General features: G+C 42.2%; 1 protein-coding gene across 1 annotated transcript in view; it reads left to right on the top strand.

Moving 5' to 3' along the window:
• Positions 1–22,439, top strand: part of LOC111977153 (protein kinase C, zeta) — a 138,742-nt gene extending 116,303 nt beyond the window's left edge. Inside the window, 3 exon segments of the mRNA XM_024006473.2 lie at positions 8,998–9,105; positions 9,107–9,114; positions 16,921–22,439. Coding sequence (XP_023862241.1) covers positions 8,998–9,105; positions 9,107–9,114; positions 16,921–17,008 — 204 coding nt within the window. The 3' untranslated portion in view covers positions 17,009–22,439.
• The last annotated feature ends 908 nt before the right edge of the window (positions 22,440–23,347 follow it).

Raw genomic sequence — 23,347 nt, 5'->3', positions numbered from 1 at the left:
TTCTATCCAATAATAACAATAATATGCATATTGTACGATCAAGAATTTAGCACGAGGCAGTTTAATTTGGAGACACAAATATGCTAATGCGGAACAGCACCCCCTATAGTTCCAAGAAGTTAACAAGCTTCAAATCCATACACCACTCCTTCCGTGGCTTCCAGCTGCTCTTAAATGCAAGTAAAACTAAATGCATGCTCTTCAACTGATTGCTGCATGCCTGTCAAGCATCACTACTCCTCTGGACGGTTCTGACTTAGAATATGTGGACAAGTACCTTGGTGTCTGGTTAGACTGTAAACTCTCCTTCCAGACTCACATCAAGCATCTCCAATCCAAAATTACATCTAGAATCGGCTTCCTATTTCGCAACAAAGCATCCTTCACTCATGCTGCCAAACATACCCTCGTAAAACTGACTATCCTACCGATCCTTGACTTCGGCGATGTCATTTACAAAATAGCCTTAAACACTCTTCTCAGCGAATTGGATGCAGTCTATCACAGTGCCATCCGTTTTGTCACCAAAGCCCCATATACTACCGACCACGCGACCTGTATGCTATCGTTGACTGGCCCTCGCTTTATATTTGTTGCCAAATCTACTGGCTCCAGGTCATCTCTAAGTCTTTGCTAGGTAAAGGTCCGCATTATTTCAGCTCACTTATTTCTGGTCACCATAGCAGCACCCACCAGTAGCAAACGCTCCAGCAGGTATATTTCACTGGTCACCCCCAAAGCCAATTCCTGCTTTGGCCGCCTTTCCTTCCAGTTCTCTGCTGCCAATGACTGGAACGAATTGCAAAAATCACTGAAGCTGGAGACTCCTATCTCCCTCTCTAACTTTAAGCATCAGCTGTCAGAGCAGCTTACAGATCATTGCACCTGTACATAGCCCACCTGTAAGTAGCCCATCCAACAACCTCATCCCCATATTATTTATTTATTTTTGCTCCTTTGCACCCCAGTATCTCTACTTGCACATTCATCTTCTGCACATCTATCACTCCAGTGTTTAATTGCTAAATTGTAATTACTACGGCCTATTTATTGCCTTACCTCCCTAATCTTACCTCATTTGCACACACTGTATAAAGACTTTTCTATTGTGTTGTTGACTGTACGTTTGTTTATTCCATGTGTAACTCTGTGTTTGTGTTGCACTGCTTTGCTTTATCTTGGCCAGGTCGCAGTTGTAAATGAGAACTTGTGCTCAACTGGCCTACCTGGTTAAATAAAGGTTAAATTAAAAAAATTGAAAAACAGGCTCCGGCCTTTCCTATAAGATTTTATGTAGTTGATAAATTAGATATCTATTAGCACTCCCCATATCTGTTCTTACAGTACCATCTGTTTTCAAAAGAACCCTTTTTGTTTTATTTAACTGTTTAAACAGCCCTGATAACTTGATTGTCAGATGACTCAACAAGAGACTGACTAAAGGTTTCAGCGGGAGGGAACTACGCATTGATGTGAAAAATGAATTGTGTGTGAGAGAGAGAGAGCTCCTTGCGGGCCCCTGCTGTTGATTGGCTGTAATTAGTAATCATCATCATCTCCTCACCCCTCTGGAGTCCTCCCTGCTGCCGTATCACACACTCGCTCTCACACACACACACACTCGCACGCACACACACTCTCTCTCTCTTACTCTCTCGGCCATCACGCACACAGGCAACGTCAGACGGTGATGTGATCTAAGGGTCTTTGGTTACCCCGCTCATCCTTGGCTCCAGCTCCCCTTTCAAGTCCCCTCGGGCTCCTGGGCCACTTCCTCTCTGAGTAGGAGAGCAGGAGCCTCATTTATGAACCATGCGTACGTACAAAATGTGCGTGTTTTCACGCAAAAGTTGTCATTTATAAAAAACTGGACTTGAATGTCCTTTCCTCCACGCAAACTTTAGACCTGCGTACGCACATCTTCTAGTGCTTGAAGTATTGTATTGAAATAAGGCCTAAGTATTTTGTTCAAATGGGGGATATGATGACATGCTTATTCATAAAAAAATACTAAGATGCAGCCATTTGCTGTTAGTGAAAATTAAGTGTGTTTTATTTTTGGAATCTAAAATAAGACACAGGAATCTATTACCTATTTATTTTCATAACCATTGCAGAGTAAATTCCTCACCTTTTCTGTCCATGATGCGCTCATATTCCTGAAGTAGTTATAAAACAAATTACCATGGTCATTCTTCATTGAATTGGGTCTATGTATTTCAAGGTTTGATGTATGTGATCCCATAGGCAGCGCGGTTTAGAGCCTACAGACAAATTTAACAGGTGAACATCAAGACAGTTGATCTTTTACTTTGAATTATGTATGCTACTACTGTAATTTCTATTTGTTTTAAGTAGCGTAGAGGATGTTTCAGAATTCACGGGCAGTCCAGCATATTTAGGTTGGGGGAAAAGTCAATGCAAAAACATTGTTGAATTCCAACGTTCTGCTGACAGTTCGCTATTGTTTTCTCCTTCAGAAACTGTAACAGTCCTTTGCCAAATTTTTACATTCTGCCAACACAGTAAATAGACCGGTAGCTTATGTAAAATGTTTGACAGTATGGGTAGGCTACTGTATTGCTGTTGGATAGGAAGGGGCCATCATAAGCCTATTTAATTTTATTTGAAAAACAGTCAGTGAATTTGTCCAAATACTTATGAGTTCTTCACATGGGGGCGACTAGTTACAGTTGAAGTCATTAAAACTCGTTTTTCAACCACTCCACATTTCTTGTTGTTAACAAACTATAGTTTTGGCAAGTAGGTTATGACATCTACTTTGTGCATGACACAAGTAATTTTTCCAACAATTGTTTACAGACAGATTATTTCACAATTCCAGTGGTCAGAAGTTTACATACACTAAGTTGACTGTGCCTTTAAACAGCTTGGAAAATTCCAGAAAATGATGTCATGGCTTTAGAAGGCTTCTGATAGGCTAATTGGCATCATTTGAGTCAATTGGAGGTGTACCTGTGGATGTATTTCAAGGCCTACCTTCAATTTCAGTGGCTCTTTGCTTGACATCATGGGAAAATCTAAAGAAATCAGCCAAGACCTCCACAAGCTGGTTCATCCTTGGGCAATTTCCAAACGCTTGAAGGTACCATCTGTACAAACAATAGCACGCAAGTTAATAAATCAAATGTATTTATATAGCCTTCTTACAATCAGCTGATTCTCAAAGTGCTGTACAGAAACCCAGCCTAAAACCTAAAACAGCAAGCAATGCAGGTGTAGAAGCACGGTGGCTAGGAAAAACTCCCAAGAAAGGCCAAAACCTAAGGAAGAAACCTAGAGAGGACAGGGCTATGAGGGGTGGCCAGTCCTCTTCTGGCTGTGCCGGGTGGAGATTATAACAGAACATGGCAAGATGTTTAAATGACCAGCATGGTCAATATATAATAATCACAGTAGTTGCGGGCAACAGGTCAGCACCTCAGGATAAATGTCAGTTGGCTTTTCATAGCCGATCATTGAGAGTATCTCTACCGCTCCTGCTGTCTCGAGAGTTGAAAACAGCAGGTCTGGACAGGTAGCACGTCGTGTTTCCATAGCCGCAGAAGAACAGTTTGAAACTGGGCAGCAGCACGGCCAGGTGGACTGGGGACAGCAGGAGTCATCATGCAGGTAGTCCTGAGGCATGGTCCTAGGGCTCAGGTCTCCGAGAGAGAGAGAGAATTAGAGAGAGCATACTTAAATTCACACAGGACACCGGATAAGACAGGAGAAATACTCCAGATATAACAGACTAACCCTAGCCCCTGACACAAACTACTGCAGCATAAATACTGGAGGCTGAGACAGGAGGGGTCAGGAGACACAGGATATAACCCCACCCACTTTGCCAAAGCACAGCTCCCACACCACTAGAGGGATATCTTCAACCACCAACTTACCATCCTGAGACAGGGCCGAGTATAGCCCACAAAGATCTCCGCCACGGCACAACCCAAGGGGGGGGGGGGGCGCCAACCCAGACAGGAAGTCCATGTCAGTGACTCAACCCACTCAAGTGACGCACCCCTCCTAGGGACGGCATGGAAGAGCACCAGTAGGCCAGTGACTCAGTGGAGAGAGGGGAACCGACCAGGCAGAGACAGCAAGGGCAGTTCGTTGCTCCAGTGCCTTAACGTTCACCTTCACACTCCTGGGCCAGACTACACTCAATCGTAGGACCTACTGAAGAGATGAGTCTTCAATAAAGACTTAAAGGTTGAGACCGAGTCTGCGGGAAACCGCTGCACATGACCACATTATGAACAAAAATTGAGCCAGACTGAAAAAGCGTGTGCGAGTTACACCAGCTCTGTCAGGAGGAATGGGCCAAAATTCACCCAACTTATTGTGGGAAGCTGGTGGAAGGCTACCCAAAACGTTTGACCCAAGTTAAACAATTTAAAGGCAATGCTACCGAATACTAATTGAGTGTATGTAAACTTCTGACCCACTGGGAATGTGATGAAAGAAATAAATAAATAATTCTCTCTACTATTATTCTGACATTTCACATTCTTAAAATAAAGTGGTGATCCTAACTGACCTAAGACAGGGAATTCTTACTAAGATTAAATGTATTTGGCTAAGGTGTATGTAAACGTCCAACTTCAACTGTACATAAAGTGCTTTCATTTCTAAAACGGTAAAACAGATATGTATGAAAATACCCTCAAATAAAAGCCGACATTCTGTAGCCTACTGTCGCCTGAAATGAAACATTTGATCTCAAATCCAAAATGCTGGATGGAGTATAGAGCCAAATAAAAAAGTCAAGCTTCACTATCCAAGTACATATGGAGGGGAGTGTATATAAAACAAAACAAAAACGATGGTTTTGAAAATCCATCTAACGTATACCGTCTTTCTTCGAACAATGTAAGGTCCTCAGTGGACTATTGCACGACTGAGAAGGACTGGAAAACCATGGAAACGAACCACATGTGAACCCTTACTCACTCTGCAGGGCCCAGTGAATCACCCACTAACAATATTGATAGGCTCACCCTTTCTTCCACCATATTTTTTCCTCTCCTGCTTTTCTCTCTTTTTCTTTCTGTTATTTTATTCATCTGATATACAGTACCAGTCAAAAGTTGACACACCTACTCATTCAAGGGTTTTTATTTTTTACTACATTGTAGAATAATACTGAAGATGTCAAAACTATGAAATAACCCAAAAAGTGTTAAACAAATCAAAAAATATTTTATATTCTTCAAAGTAGCCACCCTTTGCCTTGATGACAGCTTTGCACACTCTTGGCATTCTCTCAACCAGCGAATGCTTTTCAAACAGTCTTGGAGTTCCCACATATGCTGAGCATTTGTTGGTTGCTTTTCTTTCCCTCAGTGGTCCAACTCATCCCAAACCATCTCAATTGGGTTGAGGTCGGGTGATTGTGGAGGCCAGGTCATCAGATGCAGCACTCCATCACTCTCCTTTTTGGTCAAATAGCCCTTACACAGACTGAAGGTGTGTTTTGGGTCATTATCCTGTTGAAAAACAAATGATAGGCCAACTATGCTAGTTAAGTGCGCCTTGAATTCTAAATAAATCACTGACAGTGCCACCAGCAAAGCACCCCCACACCATCACACCTTCTCCATGTTTCAAGGTGGGAACCACACATGCGGAGATCATCCGTTCACCTACTCTGCGTCTCACAAAGACACGGCGGTTGGAACCAAAAATCTCATTTGGACTCATCAGACCCATGGACAGATTTCCACCGGTCTAATGTCCATTGCTCGTGTTTCTTGGCCCAAAGCAAGTCTTCTTCTTATTGGTGTCCTTTAGTAGTGGTTTCTTTGCAGCAATTCCACCATGAAGGCCTGATTCATGCAGTCTCCTCTGAACAGTAGATGTTCGAGATGTGTGTGTTTCTTGAACTCTGTGACGCATTTATTTGGGCTTCAATCTGAGGTGGTTAATTGCCGATTTCTGAGGCTGGTAACTCTAACTTATCCTCTGCAGCAGAGGTAACTCTGGGTCTTCCTTTCCTGTGGCGGTCCTCATGAGAGCCAGTTTCATCAGAGCGCTCGATGGTTTTTGCGACTGCACTTGAAGAAAATGTAAAAGTTCTTAATCTTCCGCATTGACTAACATTCATGTCTTAAAGTAATGATGGACTGTCATCTCTGTTTGCTTATTTGAGCTGTTATTGCCATAATATGGACTTAGTCTTTTACCAAATAGGGCTATCTTCTGTATACCACCCCTACCTTGTCACAACACAACTGATTGGCTCAAAGAAATTCCACAAATTAACTTTTAACAAGGCACCTGTTAATTGAAATGCATTCCAGGTGACTACCTCATGAAGCTGGTTGAGAGAATGCCAAGTGTGCAAAACTGTCATCAAGGCAAAGGGTGGCTACTTTGAAGAATATAAAATATATTTGGATTTGTTTAACACTTTTTTGGTTACTACATGACTCCATGTGTGTTATTTCATAGTTTTGATGTCTTCACTATTATTCAACAATGTAGAAAATAGTACAAATAAAGGAAAAGCCCTGGAATGGGTAGCTGTGTCCAAAGCTTTGACTGATACTGTATATTCAACAAAGCCAATAAACAGACATACAGTACAGTGCAACGTTTACAAAGATAACGTGTCCATGTCACACCTGGGTCACATAAGTATTTGTTTCCTTTCAAATACGTAATTGCTATTCTGTGACAATCTGGACCAGGCTAGCATGGACCAGGTAATATTTACTAGGCTCCGAAAACAGAAAACGGACTAAAACATGGAGGGACTACCTGAACCTTGTACTTTCTAGAAATGCTTGTTTTAGTCGTCCGTTGCAAAATGTTTTTCTACGGTGTGCACTAATGACAGTGTTGTTTGTATTTTATTAGGGCAGCAGCTACTCTTCCTGGGGTCCAAACACATTAAGACACATTACACATAAAACAAAAGATAAAACAGTACATCATATATGTCACGTTCCTGACCTATTTCTGTTAGTTTGTTGTATGTGTTAGTTGGTCAGGACGTGAGTTTGGGTGGGCATTCTATGTTTTCTGTTTCTATGTTGGTTTAAGGGTTGCCTGGTATGGCTCTTAATTAGAGGCAGGTGTTTTGCGTTTTCCTCTAATTGAGAGTCATATTTAGGTAGGTTGTTTCACAGTGTTCGTTGTGGGTGGTTGTCTCCTGTGTCAGTGTTTGTCGAACCATACGGGACTGTTCGGTTTGTTTGTAAGTTCGGTCTTTTGTGTAGTCATTTTCCTGTTCGTGAGTTCTGCGTTTTATGTAAGTTCGCATGTCCAGGTTTGTCTACTCCGTTTTGTTGTTTTGTTAGTTTATAGTCAAGTTCGTGTTTTCGTCTTTTCTGTAAATAAATGTCATCACAACCCGCTGCGCCTTGGTTCAATCACTACTCCTCCTCTTCGTATGAAGAGAGAGAGGAACGCCGTTACAATATAGCAGTCACACCACCATATATCCACAACACAAAATGTATGATACCACCATACAACAATATTACAATGTATGTGTGTGTAGAGTGCGTATGTTAGCGCCCGTGTGCGAATGCGTGTCTGTACCTGTGTGTGTCTCTTCACAGTCCCTGCTGTTCCATAAGGTGTATTTTTATCTGTTTTTAAAATCTGATTCTACTGCTTGCTTCAGTTACCTGTGTGGAATAGAGTTCCATGTAGTCATGGCTCTATGTAGTACTGTGCGCCACCCATAGTCTGTTTTGGACTTGGGGATTGTGAAGAGACATCTGGTGGCATGTCTTGTGGAGTATGCATGGGTGTCTGAGCTGTGTGCTAGCATTTTAAACAGACATCTTGGTGCATTCAGTTTGTCAACACTTCCTACAAAAACAAGTAGTGATGAAGTCAATCTCTCCTCCACTATGAGCCATGAGAGATTAACATGCATATAATTAATGTTAGTTCTCTGTGTACATTTAAGGGCCAGCCGTGCTGCCCTGTTCTGAGCCAAAGTCCCTCTTTGTGGTACCTGACAACACGACTGAACAGTAGTCCAGGTGCGACAAACCTAGGGCCTCTAGCACCTGCCTTGTTGATGGTGTTGTTAAGAACGCAGAGCAGCGCTTTATTATGGACAGACTTCTCTCCATCTTAGCTAATTTTGAATCAACATGTTTTGACCATGAAAGTTCTACAATCCTGGGTTACTCCAAGCAGTTTAGTCACCTCAACTTGCTAAATTTCCACATTATTCATTACAAGATTTAGTTGAGGTTTAGGGTTTGTCCCAAATACAATGCTTTTAGTTTTTGAAATATTTAGGACTAACTTGTTCCTTTCCACACATTCTGAAACTAACTGCAGCTCTTTGTTAAGTGTTGCAGTCATTTCAGTCACTGTAGTAGCTGATGTGTTGAGTCATCCGCATACATAGACACACTGGCTATTCTCATGTCGTTAGTAAAGATTTTAAAAAGGTGCCTAGACAGCTGCCCTGGGGAATTCCGGATTATGTTGGACAGGCTTCCATTAAAGAACACCCTCTGTCTTCTGTTAGACAGGTAACTCTTTATCAACAATATAGCAGGTGGTGTAAATCCATAATTTTCCAGCAGCAGACTATGATCGATAATGTCAAAAGCGCACTGAAGGTTAACAAAACAGCTCCCAATCTTTTTATCATCAGTTTCTCTCAGCCAATCATCAGTCATTTGTGTGCTGGGCTTGTTGAATGTCCTTCCCTATAAGCGTGCTGAAAGTCTGTTGTCAATTTGTTTACTGTAAAATAGCATTGTATCTGGTCAAACACCATTTTTTCCAAAAGTTTACAAAGGGTTGGTAACAGGCTTAATTGGTCGGCTATTTGAGCCAGTAAAGGGGGCTTTACTATTCTTAGGTAGCGGAATGACTTTTGCTTCCTTCCAGGCCTGAGGGCACACACTTTCGGGTCGGCTTAAATTGAAAACATGGCAAATAGGAGTGACAATATTGTCTGCTATTATCCTCCAATTTTCCATCCAAGTTGTTGGTGCTTGTCTCCCCATGCAGCTGGAGAAGAAACAGATGGCCCCGCCCTTCAAGCCCCAGATCGCAGACGACTATGGCCTGGAGAACTTTGACACCCAGTTCACTAACGAGCCAGTGCAGCTAACACCAAGACGATGAGTAAGTGAACACCCTCTAAACCGACATGACGAGCCTAACAGAAGACTACATATTTGATCACGACTAGATATTTAACGAGTCATCGAAACTAGTTATGAAGCGTGTATTACAAAAAAAAATGTAAAACACTAATGTTATAGAGTACTGCAATAAGCTGGTAGTATTTCAGTGTTTTATAACTAGTGTTATAATAACTTGATAACATATGGACGGTTAGTGGTTAGTTCATACGTTTAAACAATATGGTGAAAATTCAACCTATCAGAGAGCAAGGTTGAGCTGTCTACATATTCCTTACACATATCAAAACATCTCATATCTCCACAAGTGTCTAGGAGGGGCTAGGCACTAGGGGTTGTTTCTGGACCGAGTCTATACAGGGTTTTTCAACGTGTGACTCGTTTTAACTGCCCCTTTGTGGCTCCATGGATATCTAACACTGATATATACCAAGCATTAGGAACACCTTCCTAATATTGCGTTGTACCCCCCCCCCCCTTTTGCCCCCGAACAGCCTCAATTAGTAGGGGGAATGGACTCTACAAGGCAAGGTGTCGAAAGTGTTTCACAGGGTGCTGGCCCATGTTGACTCCAATGCTTCTCACAGTAGTGTGAAGTTGGCTGGATGACCTTTGGGTGGTGGACCATTCTCGATACACACAGGAAACTGTTGAGCATGAAAAACCCAGCAGTGTTGCATTTCTTGACACAAACTGGTGTACCGAACACCTACTACCATACCCCATTCAAAGGCACTTAATTTGTTTGTCTTGCCCATTCACCCTCTGAATGGCACACATACACAATCCGTGTCTCAAGGCTTTAAAAAAAAACGTATTTAACCCGTCTCCCTCACCCCTTCATCTACACTGATTGAAGTGGATTTAACAGGTGACATCAATAAGGGATCATAGCTTTCACCTGGATTCACCTGGTCAGTCTATGTCATGGAAAGAGCAGGTGTTCTTAATGTTTTGTATACTCAGTGCATAACGATCATTCAAAGTCATCAATAGTCTATGATACTAGTGGTGAAGATCTTAAAATTGAACAACCAGAGAGCATTTGCCACCTGAGAATCTGCAACATAAGTGTCAACAGCTATCCACGTTTCTTCAGTCTGTTTACGAGTGGTACTATGCAACGTCCCTGACTCAATGTTTTTGAAAATAATTGTCTTCAATGAGAAAAAGAAAATGCCCTTGGTTCCAACAATGACTTCTTTCTCCAGTGTATACGCCATGTTTTGATCAATGTGGACATGTTGTCCACAGGGGCTTTGACAGAATCCTTGTTTTAGATTAACTTCAAAAGAATGGGCTGAAAAGATTTGGCATAGCAACAGAGGTGGCTGCTGTCCTACCGAGGGGCTCTGTAGCCAGAGTATGACAAACAAGCCAGGCTTTTCTCCACGGCTGCAGGAAACTATTCCAATGTGTCTAAGCCACATATTACTGGGCTGAAGTTTGTCAACATTTTCATTAAAATCAAATCAAATGTTATTTGTCACATGCGCCGAATACAACAGGTGTAGTAGACCTTACAGTGACATGCTTACTTACAAGCTATGAACCAACAATGCTGTTTTAAGAAAATACCTCAAAAAAAGTAAGAGATAAGAATAACAATAGCGGGGCTATATACAGGGGGTACGGGTACCGGTGTCGAGGTAATATGTACATGTAGGTAGAGTTATTAAAGTGACTATGCATAGATACTAACAGAGAGTAGCAGCAGTGTAGAAGGGGGGGGGGGCAATGCAAATAGTCTGGGTAGACATTTTATTAGCTGTTCAGGAGTCTTATGGCTTGGGGGTAGAAGCCTCTTGGACCTAGACTTGGCGCTCCAGTACCGGTTGCCGTGCGGTATCAGAGAGAACAGTCTATGACTAGGGTGGCTGGAGTCTTTGGCAATTTTTAGCACCTTCCTTTGACACCGCCTGGTATAGAGACCCTGGATGGCAGGAAACTTGGCCCTGGTGATGTACTGGCCCGTACGCACTACCCTCTGTAGTGCCTTGCGGTTGGAGGCCGAGCAGTTGCCATACCAGGCAGTGATGCAACCCGTCAGGATGCTCTCGATGGTGCAGCTGTAGAACTTTTTGAGGATCTGAGGACCCATGACAAATCTTTTCAGTCTCCTGAGAGGGAATAGGTTTTGTCGTGCCCTCTTCACGACTGTCTTGGTGTGCTTGGACCATGTTAGTTTGTTGGTGATGTGGACGCCAAGGAACTTGAAGCTCTCAACCTGCTCCACTACAGCCCCGTCGAAGAGAATGGGGGCATGCTCGGTCCTCCTTTTCCTGTAGTCCACAATCATCTCCTTTGTCTTGATCACGTTGAGGGAGAGGTTTTTGTCCTTGCACCACACGGTCAGGTCTCTGACCACCTCCTTATAGGCTGTCTCATTGTTGTCTGTGATCAGGCCTACCACTGTTGTGTCAACAACAGCAAACTTAATGATGGTGTTGGAGTCGTGCCTGGCCGTGCAGTCATGAGTGAACAGGGAGTACAGGAGGGGACTGAGCACGCACCCCTGAGGGACCCCCGTGTTGAGGATCGGCGTGGCGGATGTGTTGTTACCTACCCTTACCACCTGGGGGCGGCCCATCAGGATCCAGTTGCAGAGGGAGGTGTTCAGTCCCAGGGTCCTTAGTGATGAACTTTGAGGGCACTATGGTGATGAACACTAAGCTGTAGTCAATGAATAGCATTCTCACATAGGTGTTCCTTTTGTCCAGGTGTGAAAGGGCAGTGTGGAGTGCAACAGAGATTGCATCATCTGTGGATCTGTTGGTGCAGTATGCAAATTGGAGTGGGTCTAGGGTTTCTGGTATGAAACATGTGGGTATTAGACTCAGACAGGGAGAGGTTGAAAATGTCTGTGAAGACACTTGCCAGTTGGTCAGCGCATGCTTGGAGTACACGTCCTGGTAATCCGTCTGGCCCTGCGGCCTTGTTCATATCGGCTGCGGAGAGCGTGATCACAGTCGTTCAGAACAGCTGATGCTCTCATGCATGTTTCAGTGTTACTTGCCTCGAAGCGAGCATAGAAGTTATTTAGCTCGTCTGGTAGTCTCGTGTCACTGGGCAGCTCTCTCGGCTGTGCTTCCCTTTGTAGTCTGTAATAGTTTGCAAGCCCTGCCACATCCACGAGCGTCGGAGCAGGTGTAGTATGATTTAATCTTAGCCCTGTATTGATGCTTTGCCTGTTTGATGGCTCGTCGCAGGGCATAGCAGGATTTCTTGTAAGCTTCCATGTTAGAGTCCCGCACCTTGAAAGCGGCAGCTCTACCCTTTAGCTCAGTGCGAATGTTGCCTGTAATCCATGGCTTCTGGTTGGGGTATGTACGTACAGTCACTGTGGTGACACTTATTGATAAAGCCAGTGACTGATGTGGTGTACTCCTCAATGCCATCGGAAGAATCCCGGAACATATTCCAGTCTGTGCTAGCAAAATTAAATTATACATTGTGGACTAATTTCATGTTAAGGCTCAATGTTTGTTTTCTATTCATTCAGCTTTCTATATAAATGTATTGGCAATCAGAGGCCGTACAAATCAGAAGAAAAAGGCTGAGAACAATACAAATTCTAGGCACTTCGAGGAACATACAGTTTTCAGAATACTTGGAAACTGTGGTACATAAGTCTATATGTTGTTTCTTTTAAGTCAATTTGAACTTCAAATTCTGTATCCTACCTGCCTTTGTCTGTTTCGAACTCTAACATAGTCCCATCATCTATCCATCTACCCTCAGTATAAGCCCACAGTATAAGCCCACAGTATCTCTGGGGTTCTGACAGCCGAGGTGTGTCAGATCAACCAGAGCTGCACCTCTCATCTCATTAGGGCCAACTGGGGGCTCACACACTTGTCTGGGGTAATTTGCGGCGGGATTTGAGGTTCGCTGTGACAGTCTGCGGGGTTTAGCGTTGGGGAGGAGGAGAAAGAGGTGAAGGGGGGTTGTGAGTTGGCAGCTCTGCCAGTTCAATGGGAGACGAGATCTCAAGCAGGCTTCAAACGCCATGGCATGGCAGCCCCACGGCACTTCAAAAGGAGAGACGCGATGCCTCTCTCTCTCCCTCTGTCTGTGTTGCTCAGGAGAGAGGGGTGATGTCGCCCACTCCTGCCGAGTGGGAGAGGGAGTGATGTAAATCACGCCCCCTCCTCTTCTGTGATGGGTTTGGCAGACGAAAAAAGAAAAGTGAGAGAGAGAGTGAGTGGGAGGGAGAAAATGGGTAAACCCTCCTTGTTACGATTTACTTTGCTGCATTAAAAAACCCTAGCTTCCTGGGAGCCCTTGCCAAGGAGCTAGGAGAGAGAGGATTTCATTTGCTTTTGCCAGCGCCGTGACTTCACCAGTCTTGGAAATGGCGAGTACGGCGAGACCGAAAGCAATAAGGATTCAGTGTTTTCTATGTTCTATGGCTAGCCACAGAGATTCAAAGGCTTTATTTTTTGTCTATAGACAGGGTCGAAATTAAAAAAAATCCCTGGATCTGTATTGTAGGTAGAGTGAGGAGGTTGATTGGATTGGGTCCGTCCCACTTTGTTTTATGAATGCTGTGTGTGTGTGTGGGCACCACCGTGAAATACAAGGCTGTCTGTCTTTCTTTTCCTTGAACCTCATCCACCCACCCCCTCTCTCTCAGCTCCCAGCTCTGACAACCTTTTTCCCCCTCTTATAATTCTTTCTTTCTCCCTTTCCTCCTCTCACTTGGTTCTCATTTTCTCAGTCTCCTTCTCCCCCGCTTTCTCCATCTCGCTCTCGTCCTCTGTGTTGCTCGCTCTCCCTCTCTCCGCATCTGGTAGCACTTTTAAGCTGTCTCTGGAAAAAAGGCAACATTTGTGCTAGTGAGCACTCTTGTTTGTTTTGGGTGTGTCCCAAATGTTCCCTCCTCTCTCTGTTTCTCTTTTGTGGTCTTGTGCCTTTCCCCTCCTTTTCTCACTGCCTCAAGTTTTCTGCTACTCGCTGACTTCCCTCAAACAATGTTATCTAGCTAGCAGCACCTACTGTGTGCACCCAAGTGTGTTCACAGATAGAATATCCATCGATCATTTTAGGCTGTTTGTATCATTTCAGTTGAATCTTACGGATTGCATTTTCTGGGTGTATTTCAGTGTGTTGAATGGAATTCTAAAGGCATGGTGGTGTGTTAGTGTCTGGATCTAGATTACAATGAGCCGGAGATGAGTCTTCTCCTTAAAACTGGTCTAGGATCAGCTCGACCAACATTAAACCTCACCTCAGCCATTACAGGCAAAATAACCACAACCAAACAGGACCAGTGTGTAAAGACAACCTACATCTCCAGTACGGAAGCCTCTCTATTCCGCTCTCTTTCCCCAGCAAGAGGCCTCCTTCCTGTGGCTCCACCCTCCACTCCTGGGGAGTGCGGTCAGCCTTCTTTACTACGGCAGATGAGGGTTGCATCTCAAATGGCACCCTTTTTGCCTATAGAGTGCACTACTTTTGACAGGACTCTGGTCAAAAGTAGTGCACTAGAACAGGAATAGGGTGCCATTTGAGATGCAGAGGAACAACATGTTGCTGTTGTTGGAGAAGCAGCTGCAGCAGAAGCTACGCTCTCAGAGTAGTACATTTATTTTTACACAGCCACTCCAAACCAGTCACACGGTTCACTTCATTTATAGATGATTACCGCTTTGTTAATGGAACCAACCGGGGGCTCAGCTGGGGAGAGAGTAATAAGCACAGGGAGAGTTCACTGATGAGGCAACAACATCCTGTTCTTTTTTCTACGTTCTCACATTGTGCAAAGGGACGTTTTTTTTTGCTGGGGTTTAATGGTAGATTTTGTGTGTTAGAGCAGTGGTGAGGTTCTTTGAACATTGCTGGCTTGAAATTACTGTAAGCTGCTAGGTGGATCATAGCCTTCCTCATTGGCGCCCTAGTAGTGATGTCTGTGTATGACTTGAAATAGGACTATTCTGACCCGAATGCCAAAGATTCCCTATGAATAGGAGAGCTGTAAAGGTAACTCCTGAATTTTGCATGTCTATACCCTTTAAAGACATGCTCCAGAACTCTGGCGACTACTACGTCTTTTTTTAAACTTCCCGCTTTGGGCTGGATGTGTCAATGTGTAGTTCACACATGCATAATCTATGAGAAGAATGACTGTCTTACCTCAATTAGCCACGAAATCCCTAGTCTGAAAGCAACTGTTTTTCTGGAAGCTGTGCTGCGCTACATTTTCCCCCTCGTGGGCCAGCCCCCTAGCAATTCAAGTTTAACCAATGAGCTTCAGCACTTCACCATTTGAGTGACAGCTAACAAGAGGCACATCATGCACCCACAACATAGCAAGAAATGACGTGATGCACATATGTGACATACAGTACCAGTCCAAAAGTTTGGACACACCTACTCATTCAAAGGTTTTTCTTTATTTTTACTATTTTCTACTTTGTAGAATAATAGTGAAGTCATCAAAACGATGAAATAACACACTGACCCAACACACCTCCATGCTGTGTAAGGGCTATTTGACCAAGAAGGAGTTCGATGGAGTGCTGCATCAGATGACCTGGCCTCCACAAACACCCGACCTCAACCAAAGTGAGATGGTTTGGGATGAGTTGGACCGCAGAGTGAAGGAAAAGCAGAAAAGTGCAAACTCCTTTAAGACTGTTGGAAAAGCATTCCAGGTGTCGCTAGTTGAGAGAATGCAAAGCAATTTTCAGGGACCACTTTTGGCTCCTGAGCGCTACTTTCAGAACTACTGGCTAAAAAGTATACAAAAATACTGGAGAATTGTACCATTGGATTTTTCCATTCCTTCTGCGTCTGTAGATATCAACCATTAGTATGTGTGATTAAGGAGGGCTGACCTAGAGCGGTGTTTGTGAGACAAGGGCAGATCCCGAAGGAGCCCGGAGCTAGGAATTTTTACAAAAATGTCTGAATGGTTTGAGCTAGAAACTACTAAAAGCTATATATGCAAATCTGAGACTCTCACAAACACGCAAATGTAACATATGGCGGTCACATATGTTACACGAGGGTCATAAGAAGGTATGGGGTTCTTCTACATAGATCATAGGAAATCCCAGAATTATAGTGTCTATAATATTGTAATAAGTTCACATAGTTACTGTCGCAAACTCCAAACAGTTGCCACTGACTAGTTGGATATTAATTTCCCAATGAGCCAGCAATTTCTGTACTTACAGCATTCATATAACAAAAATAATTCCCCAGGTTTTTGCTTTGGAGGACCTTATTTTGTTATTGACATTTGTCAATAAAACTCATGAATACAACTATTTATATCAAATAGTTTTGATTTCTACTTGTAGCCCTGGTTGTCGTGAAAAGAAAATGGTAAAACACTTCATATTGAGGCTGAATATAAGGGCTGGACATGCAGGTAAATGAAAGTCAGATAAATGAAAAGCTGATTTTTGCTGGGGTCTCGGGACTGATCGGGTAAAAGCAACACATATAGCCACGAAAACCATGAAACACAGGAAACCAACAGACACACAATTTGTGAGTAGACAAAGTAGCCAACGAGTCACACGGCTATATTTAAAGATGAGTGTCTGACATGGGAAGCGAACCGGCGATGTTTGGAGCCGTAAGCTGCTACCCTCTCGTGAACATATGCCACGTCGCCTCCCTACGTATAACTATCTTGCACAAATGTCTAGAAAATAAGTCTAAAGCTGCCAATCAGGCTAAAGTAGCACATTGTAGCATTTTTTATTTGTTCTGAGTTAAAATGACCCTTTCCCCCATTCTCTCTCTCTCCTCTTTTCTCCCTCTCCTCTCCCAGGGACGTCATCAAGAGAATAGACCAGTCCGAGTTTGAGGGATTTGAATACATCAACCCTCTGCTGCTATCCGCAGAGGAGTCTGTATGAGGGAGAAGAGACCTCTTCTCCCACCTGTGTCTGTCCACCCCCTCTCAGCCAAATCTATGAACAACTCCCTCTGGGATGGAGGGAGGACAAGAAACTCCCGGCTTTGCACGAGGTTCGAGGACATGAGTGCGAAAATGATACTTTTTTTTCTTTGTGGATCCCCCATAATGCATTGCATTATTTTGTCACCTGGGAAAAACTCTTGAGGTGGTCAACATAAAAAAGGACACAGGAACATTCCCAAAACTTGGTTGTTGATTGTCTTCACGTTTTTTGTTTGTTTCCCCAACAACTCCCTCTCTGTGTCAGCAGCACGGCTGGCTATGTCATTTCAAAAACAGAAAGCGACTTCATTCTGTGCCTGCCATCGTAAAACAGATTTGACAGTCCCGCCCCTCGCATCCCTGGATGGAATATGACAGTTCTACGACTAGAACTTGAAGTTATGTGCACTTTGTTTTGTTAATTCATTTTTTAAAGTTTTTTAACTTGTAGGAGGCTCCGCTGCCTCGAGCATAATAAGAATGTACAATGACGAAGGAAAAAATGATGATACAAGTTATTGTGTATTATAATGTAGGTAGCAACTCCAAATTGATGATGCCTTTCTATTGATGCAAAGTGGCACGTTTTATTCATGACCATGAACTTTCTTTTTGTTTTCTTTTCCTCAGCATTGATTTTCATTAACAGAAAAAAAACTGAGACGAAAGTTTATTTTTATTTAAGAAGTGCCTCAAAGATCCAATCTACACCATGTTTCTGATTGCACTTATCGATTGTTCCAATTCCTTTCAGCTGCCTGGTGGGTTGGTCAGTTGGTGAAGAAAGCCAGTGGAACACATCGCGCATACAGACCAAGGGCCTCATTTCTAAAGTGTTTTTGTGCACAGATTTTATTGTAAATTGCGCATACACGTAAATGTAAATTATGCCAATGTTTTAAGAGTTAAATCTTTAACAACCTTGAGCTTGACAAGAAAATATGCAGTAGGAAGCATTTTTGTAGATCATCCAATACCCTGATAGCACAAAGATTCAAACTATCATCTGTCGGTCAACAGAATTTTGAAGGATAGTGCATCGTCCTCAGCACTGAAGTATGGGCAACTGTAAGTCTGTATACTTCAAACTTGAGAAGTCTATGTTGCCATAGTCCTTTACCATTCACAGCATATACAAATGTAGTTGATTACCATAGATGCTGAGTGAAAGCAGTTTAATGGGGAAATATTTTTAAAGAACCACTCAACACGCTGTTTGGCACGTGTGTTTTTCTGTTGCTCATTAGAAAAACGAGATTTCAGTCTTCCTGACCGATTCTACGTTTGAGGAAGGTTTATCCCCATGAGACACTGTAGCCTAGTTCCCTTCCTCAAAATCCCCAGAATTAATCTAAGATAACTAAAGAAATCTGTAATTAATGTTGATGTTTGTGAAGAGGATGTTTTAGTTGTGCAACTTTACATCCAGGGCAGTATTTCTGAAGTAAAACAAATGTGCGACATGTTGTCTTAAATAAACAAAGTCAGAGCTGCTGGGCAGGTCTGTCTCACTGTCTATGCTATTGGATAGAGAGAAATCACTGCAGCTGTTCACCCCATGTTAGTGGGCAAATGGACATTGTCAAATCAAAACCCAACCTTCATTTACCCGTTGTGACGCACGGATGTTCCAAACTCCGTTTAAGACGAGACTGACTTTATGACCAAAATTATCCTATTTACACGAGTCAATTTTGACACTAGAATAACTGTTTCTGACTCATATCGGTGCCACATAGGCCGTTTTCAAAGGGATTCGTTGCTTTTTAAAAGCAGTCGCTCTTTAAATTGTGCATACTAACACTTTGAGAACTGATTGTATGCTTAAATTTAGTATAGCAACTGATTTTATAAATGAGGCCCAATGTCTTAGGTAATCCAAATGGTTAAATCTTTAAAAAGGAATGAACGTTATGGAGCACAGTAGCCAGCCATGGTTCTGATGAAAACATGGTTACTCTTACCATTCTGTTGAAATACCAACCTGGTCTCAGAGCATTTCGTATTATTCTGTATGTAAATCTGAGAATCCATTTAGTGTATGGTACAGTTGAAGTCGGAAGTTTACATATACTTAGGTTAGAGTCATTAAAACTAGTTTTTCAACCACTCCACAAATTATTGCTTGTTAACAAACAATAGTTTTAGCAACTCGGTGAGGACATCTACTTTGTGCCAGACACAAGTAATTTTCCCAACAATTGTTTACAGACAGATTATTTCACTTAATCACAATTCCCATGGGTCAGACGTTTACAAACACTAAGTTGATTGTGCCTTTAAACAGCTTGGAAAATTCCAGAAAATGATGTCATGGCTTTAGGAACTTCTGATAGGCTAATTGACATCATTTGAGTCAATTGGAGATGTACCTGTGGATGTATTTCAAGGCCTACCTTCAAACTCAGTGCCTCTTTGCTTGACATCATGGAAAAATCAAAAGAAATCATCCAAGACCTCAGAAAATAAATTGTAGACCTCCACAAGTCTGGTTCATCCTTGGGAGCAATTTCCAAACGCCTGAAGGTACCCCGTTCATCTGTACAAACAATAGTACGCAAGTATAAACACCATGGGACCAAGCAGACGTCATACCGCTCAGTAAGGAGACGCGTTCTGTCTCCTAGAGATGAACGTACTTTGGTGCGAAAAGTAAAAATCAATCCCAGAACAACAGCAAAGGACCTTGTGAAGATGCTGGAGGAAACAGGTAGAAAAGTATCTATATCCACAGTAAAACGAGTCCTATATCGACATAACCTGAAAGGCCGCTGAGTAAGGAAGAAGCCACTACTCCAAAACCGACAAAAAAGCCAGACTATGGTTTGCAACTGCACCTGGGGACAAAGATCGTACTTTTTGAGAAATGTCCTCTGGTCTGATGAAACAAAAATAGAACTGTTTGGCCATAATGACTATTGTCATGTTTGGAGGAAAAAGAGGGATGCTTGCAAGCCGAAGAACACCATCCCAACCGTGAAGCACGGGGTTAACAGCATCATGTTGTGGGGGTGTTTTGCTGCAGGAGGGACTGGTGCACTTCACAAAATAGATGGCATCATGAGGAAAGAAAATGTTGTGGATATATTGAAGCAACATCTCAAGACATCAGTCAGGAAGTTAAAGCTAGGTCGCAAATGGGTCTTCCAAATGGACAATGACCCGAAGCATACTTCCAAAGTTGTGGCAAAATGGCTTAAGGACAACAAAGTCAAGGTATTGGAGTGGCCATCACAATGCCCTGACCTCAATCCTATAGAAAATGTGTGGGTAGAACTGAAAAAGCATGTGCGAGCAAGGAGGCCTACAAACCTGACTCAGTTAAACCCGCTCTGTCAGGAGGAATGGGCCAAAATTCACCCAACTTATTGTGGAAAGCTTGTGGAAGGCTACCCGAAACGTTTGACCCAAGTTAAACAATTTAAAGGCAATGCTACCAAATACTAATTGAGTGTATGTAAACTTCTGACCCACTGGGAATGTGATGAAAGAAATAAAAGCTTAAACAAATCTCTATTATTCTGACATTTCACATTCTTAAAATAAAGTGGTGATCCTAACTGACTTAAAACAGGGAATTTTTACTAGGATTAAATGTATTTGGCTAAGGTGTATGTAAACTTCTGACTTCAACTGTATGTATTAATTTGTGGATGTCCATCACCCATTTCGTATGATATGTTACGAATTTCTATTCGTTACCAATTTGCAAAATGTACAATATATTACCAATTTGCTATACGTACAATATGTTACGAATTCTAGATAGGTGGCTAATGTTCGTTAGCTAGGCTAGGGGTTAAGTTAGTGTTAGGGGAAGGGTTAGCTAGCATGCTAAGTTGTTGCAAAGTAGCTAAAGAAATAGTAGGCAGTTAAAGTTGCTAAAGTTTTCCGTTATGAGATTCAAACTCGCAACCTTTGGGTTGCTAGTTGTTCGCGTTACACTTCCACCCCGACCAACCACATTTCGGTATGGCCTTAAGTAACCATAGCAAATGTAACATATCATACTAAATGGAGTGTCTTGGATTTACATACAGAATAATACGAAATGCTCTGAGACCAGGTTGTAAACACAGTATAGAGCTACATCACGCCTGAATGATCGAATCTTTTAAGTTATTGTCTGCATACACTAGTGCACAATGTGACAAACCGTGTTGGATGTCTGTAACTGGCAGGCTGGTGATTTGGACTTTGCTACACTGATTCTAATGGTTCAGTTCAGGACTGGACATGGTGGTGGGGGAAGACATTGTCAAAGTGTACATGCTGACCTGCACTACAACTGACCTGGGGTTAGTGAATAGGCAGAGCTCTACTGTAGGTTTTAGCAATGTTTCATGCGCACACACACACACACAGATAATGTTGTGTGTACATATGTACATCCTTAAGGGAGGAAATTAATCAGGAAAGTCTAATATCATCCATACTAGACCCTTGAAGTGCATAAAGAAAAGATAACTTACTTCCCATATCAAATAAGGAACCAGTAGTATCTTAAATTGAGAGATCTAATGAAGTCCACAATGCATTGCCATCAATTAATAATTCAACACATTCAGTGCAGAGATAAGACTCTCCCCTTTTAAGCGAAATAACAATTTGCCTCTTAAATCCCCAGCGAAAATGAGCTTTGAGATTAGAACGTTTGTGTTTCCTAGAGAAATGAAAAAGCCCTCTTGGATGGGAATTATTTGATGAAATCTGACCCGCATTAATTTGATAACGGAGTAATAAGATTAATTAGATAATCCCAAGTTAAAGGGCTTCAATTAGCTGGCACGCCAATATGTGGGTGAAAAGAAGGATGGAGGGAGACTGAGGGAGACAGAGAGAGATAATGAAGCTGTGGCATATTCACCGATTAGTCGCAAACTCGAAAGCACACACACACACACTTTTCAAGGACCAAGATTCTCTTCATCCACGTAAGGGGAGGTTAAACTTTTTCAAAGCCATCTCACTTTCGATAGCACATCAGTGTCACCATTTTTTGTTTTATTTATGAACTGTGTTTTATGTTGAACTCACAGGAATACATTCACTTGACATTGTCTCTTGAGGGACCAACAGATGAACTGAACCGGTAGTTCTTGAAAATGTTCCTAACGCTACAGCAACGGCCATTAAAACCAGAAAAAGGGTTCATTTCAATTGTATTTCTTTGATTCCTCGCCTCCTCTCCTTCTAAAAATGCATTGGAGCAGAAGACCGGAAGTTCCTCCCAATACAATTGAGATCCACTCAGTATCTGTAAAAAAAAAAAACTTAGTCCATGATTTGTGTTCTAACATGTTTGCTGGTTGGATGTGCTTAATTCTGCTTTAACTCATCTCTGTAAATATCTGTAATTATTAAAAACAAAAATGGTTTCCCGTGAACTGATCCCGTGCTTTTTTTTCCCCCAGCAACATGAGGAAATCTTTCCACGCTCAATATTTGTCTCTGCAGTTGCTTTGGAAGAAACCCTGCAAAAATTGGAAAAGCCTAGTTGTTAGATCTCTGGTCGCTAGTTTTAAAGAATCTAAATTTTTGAAAAGCACATTTATTACTCATTCATAATTATTGCCATGCGGTTTCCTTGTGTGTTAATGTTCTATCCCATAGAAAAAAATGATTAAAGCTAGAATCCTTAGTAACATCCATTTTTGGACAAAGATTTCAAAAAACTTTTTTTTCGTCATTATGGGGTATTGTGTGTAGATTAGAAGAAAAACAAATATTTAATCAATTTTAGAATAAGGCTGTAATGTGGAAAAAGCCAAGGGGTCTGAATACTTAACGAATGCACTGTATACCCATTGATTCTTAAAGAATATAACTTGTAAATGCCTCATGGGCTTAGTTCAACTGTCATACCCCATCAGCACCCAAAATATAAGCTTGTTTTACTCCAATGTTTGTAAACAAACACTTTATAGACTCAAATCATGGTTAAAACTGTAATGTTTATCATGTTTATCAAAAAATATATATAATGATTAGAACGGGCTTGGAAACTCTAACCCTGGCAATATGGTCTGATAAACTCATGGGTACACTCGCAATGACTACCTGGTATTGTGATGCAATCATTTCCATGGTAATGAAGACTGTTCATTCAAATTGTTAACCAGAGCCATATATTTTGGGTGTGTTTGTAAATTCACTCTGGCTATCTACGCCGATTTCAGAGCACTCTCGTCTGAGTGTGCCAGAGTGCAGAATAACTGATGAATTTACAAACGCGCAACAACCATTGAATATGTCAGTAAACGACAGGCAAAAAAATAAATAAATTGTTGCCAGC

This window comes from Salvelinus sp. IW2-2015, linkage group LG17 (assembly GCF_002910315.2).
Source record: "Salvelinus sp. IW2-2015 linkage group LG17, ASM291031v2, whole genome shotgun sequence".
Lineage (NCBI taxonomy): Eukaryota > Metazoa > Chordata > Actinopteri > Salmoniformes > Salmonidae > Salvelinus > Salvelinus sp. IW2-2015.
The sequence above is the reverse complement of the archived record's forward strand: the minus strand, read 5'-3'. Positions and strand labels throughout refer to the sequence as shown.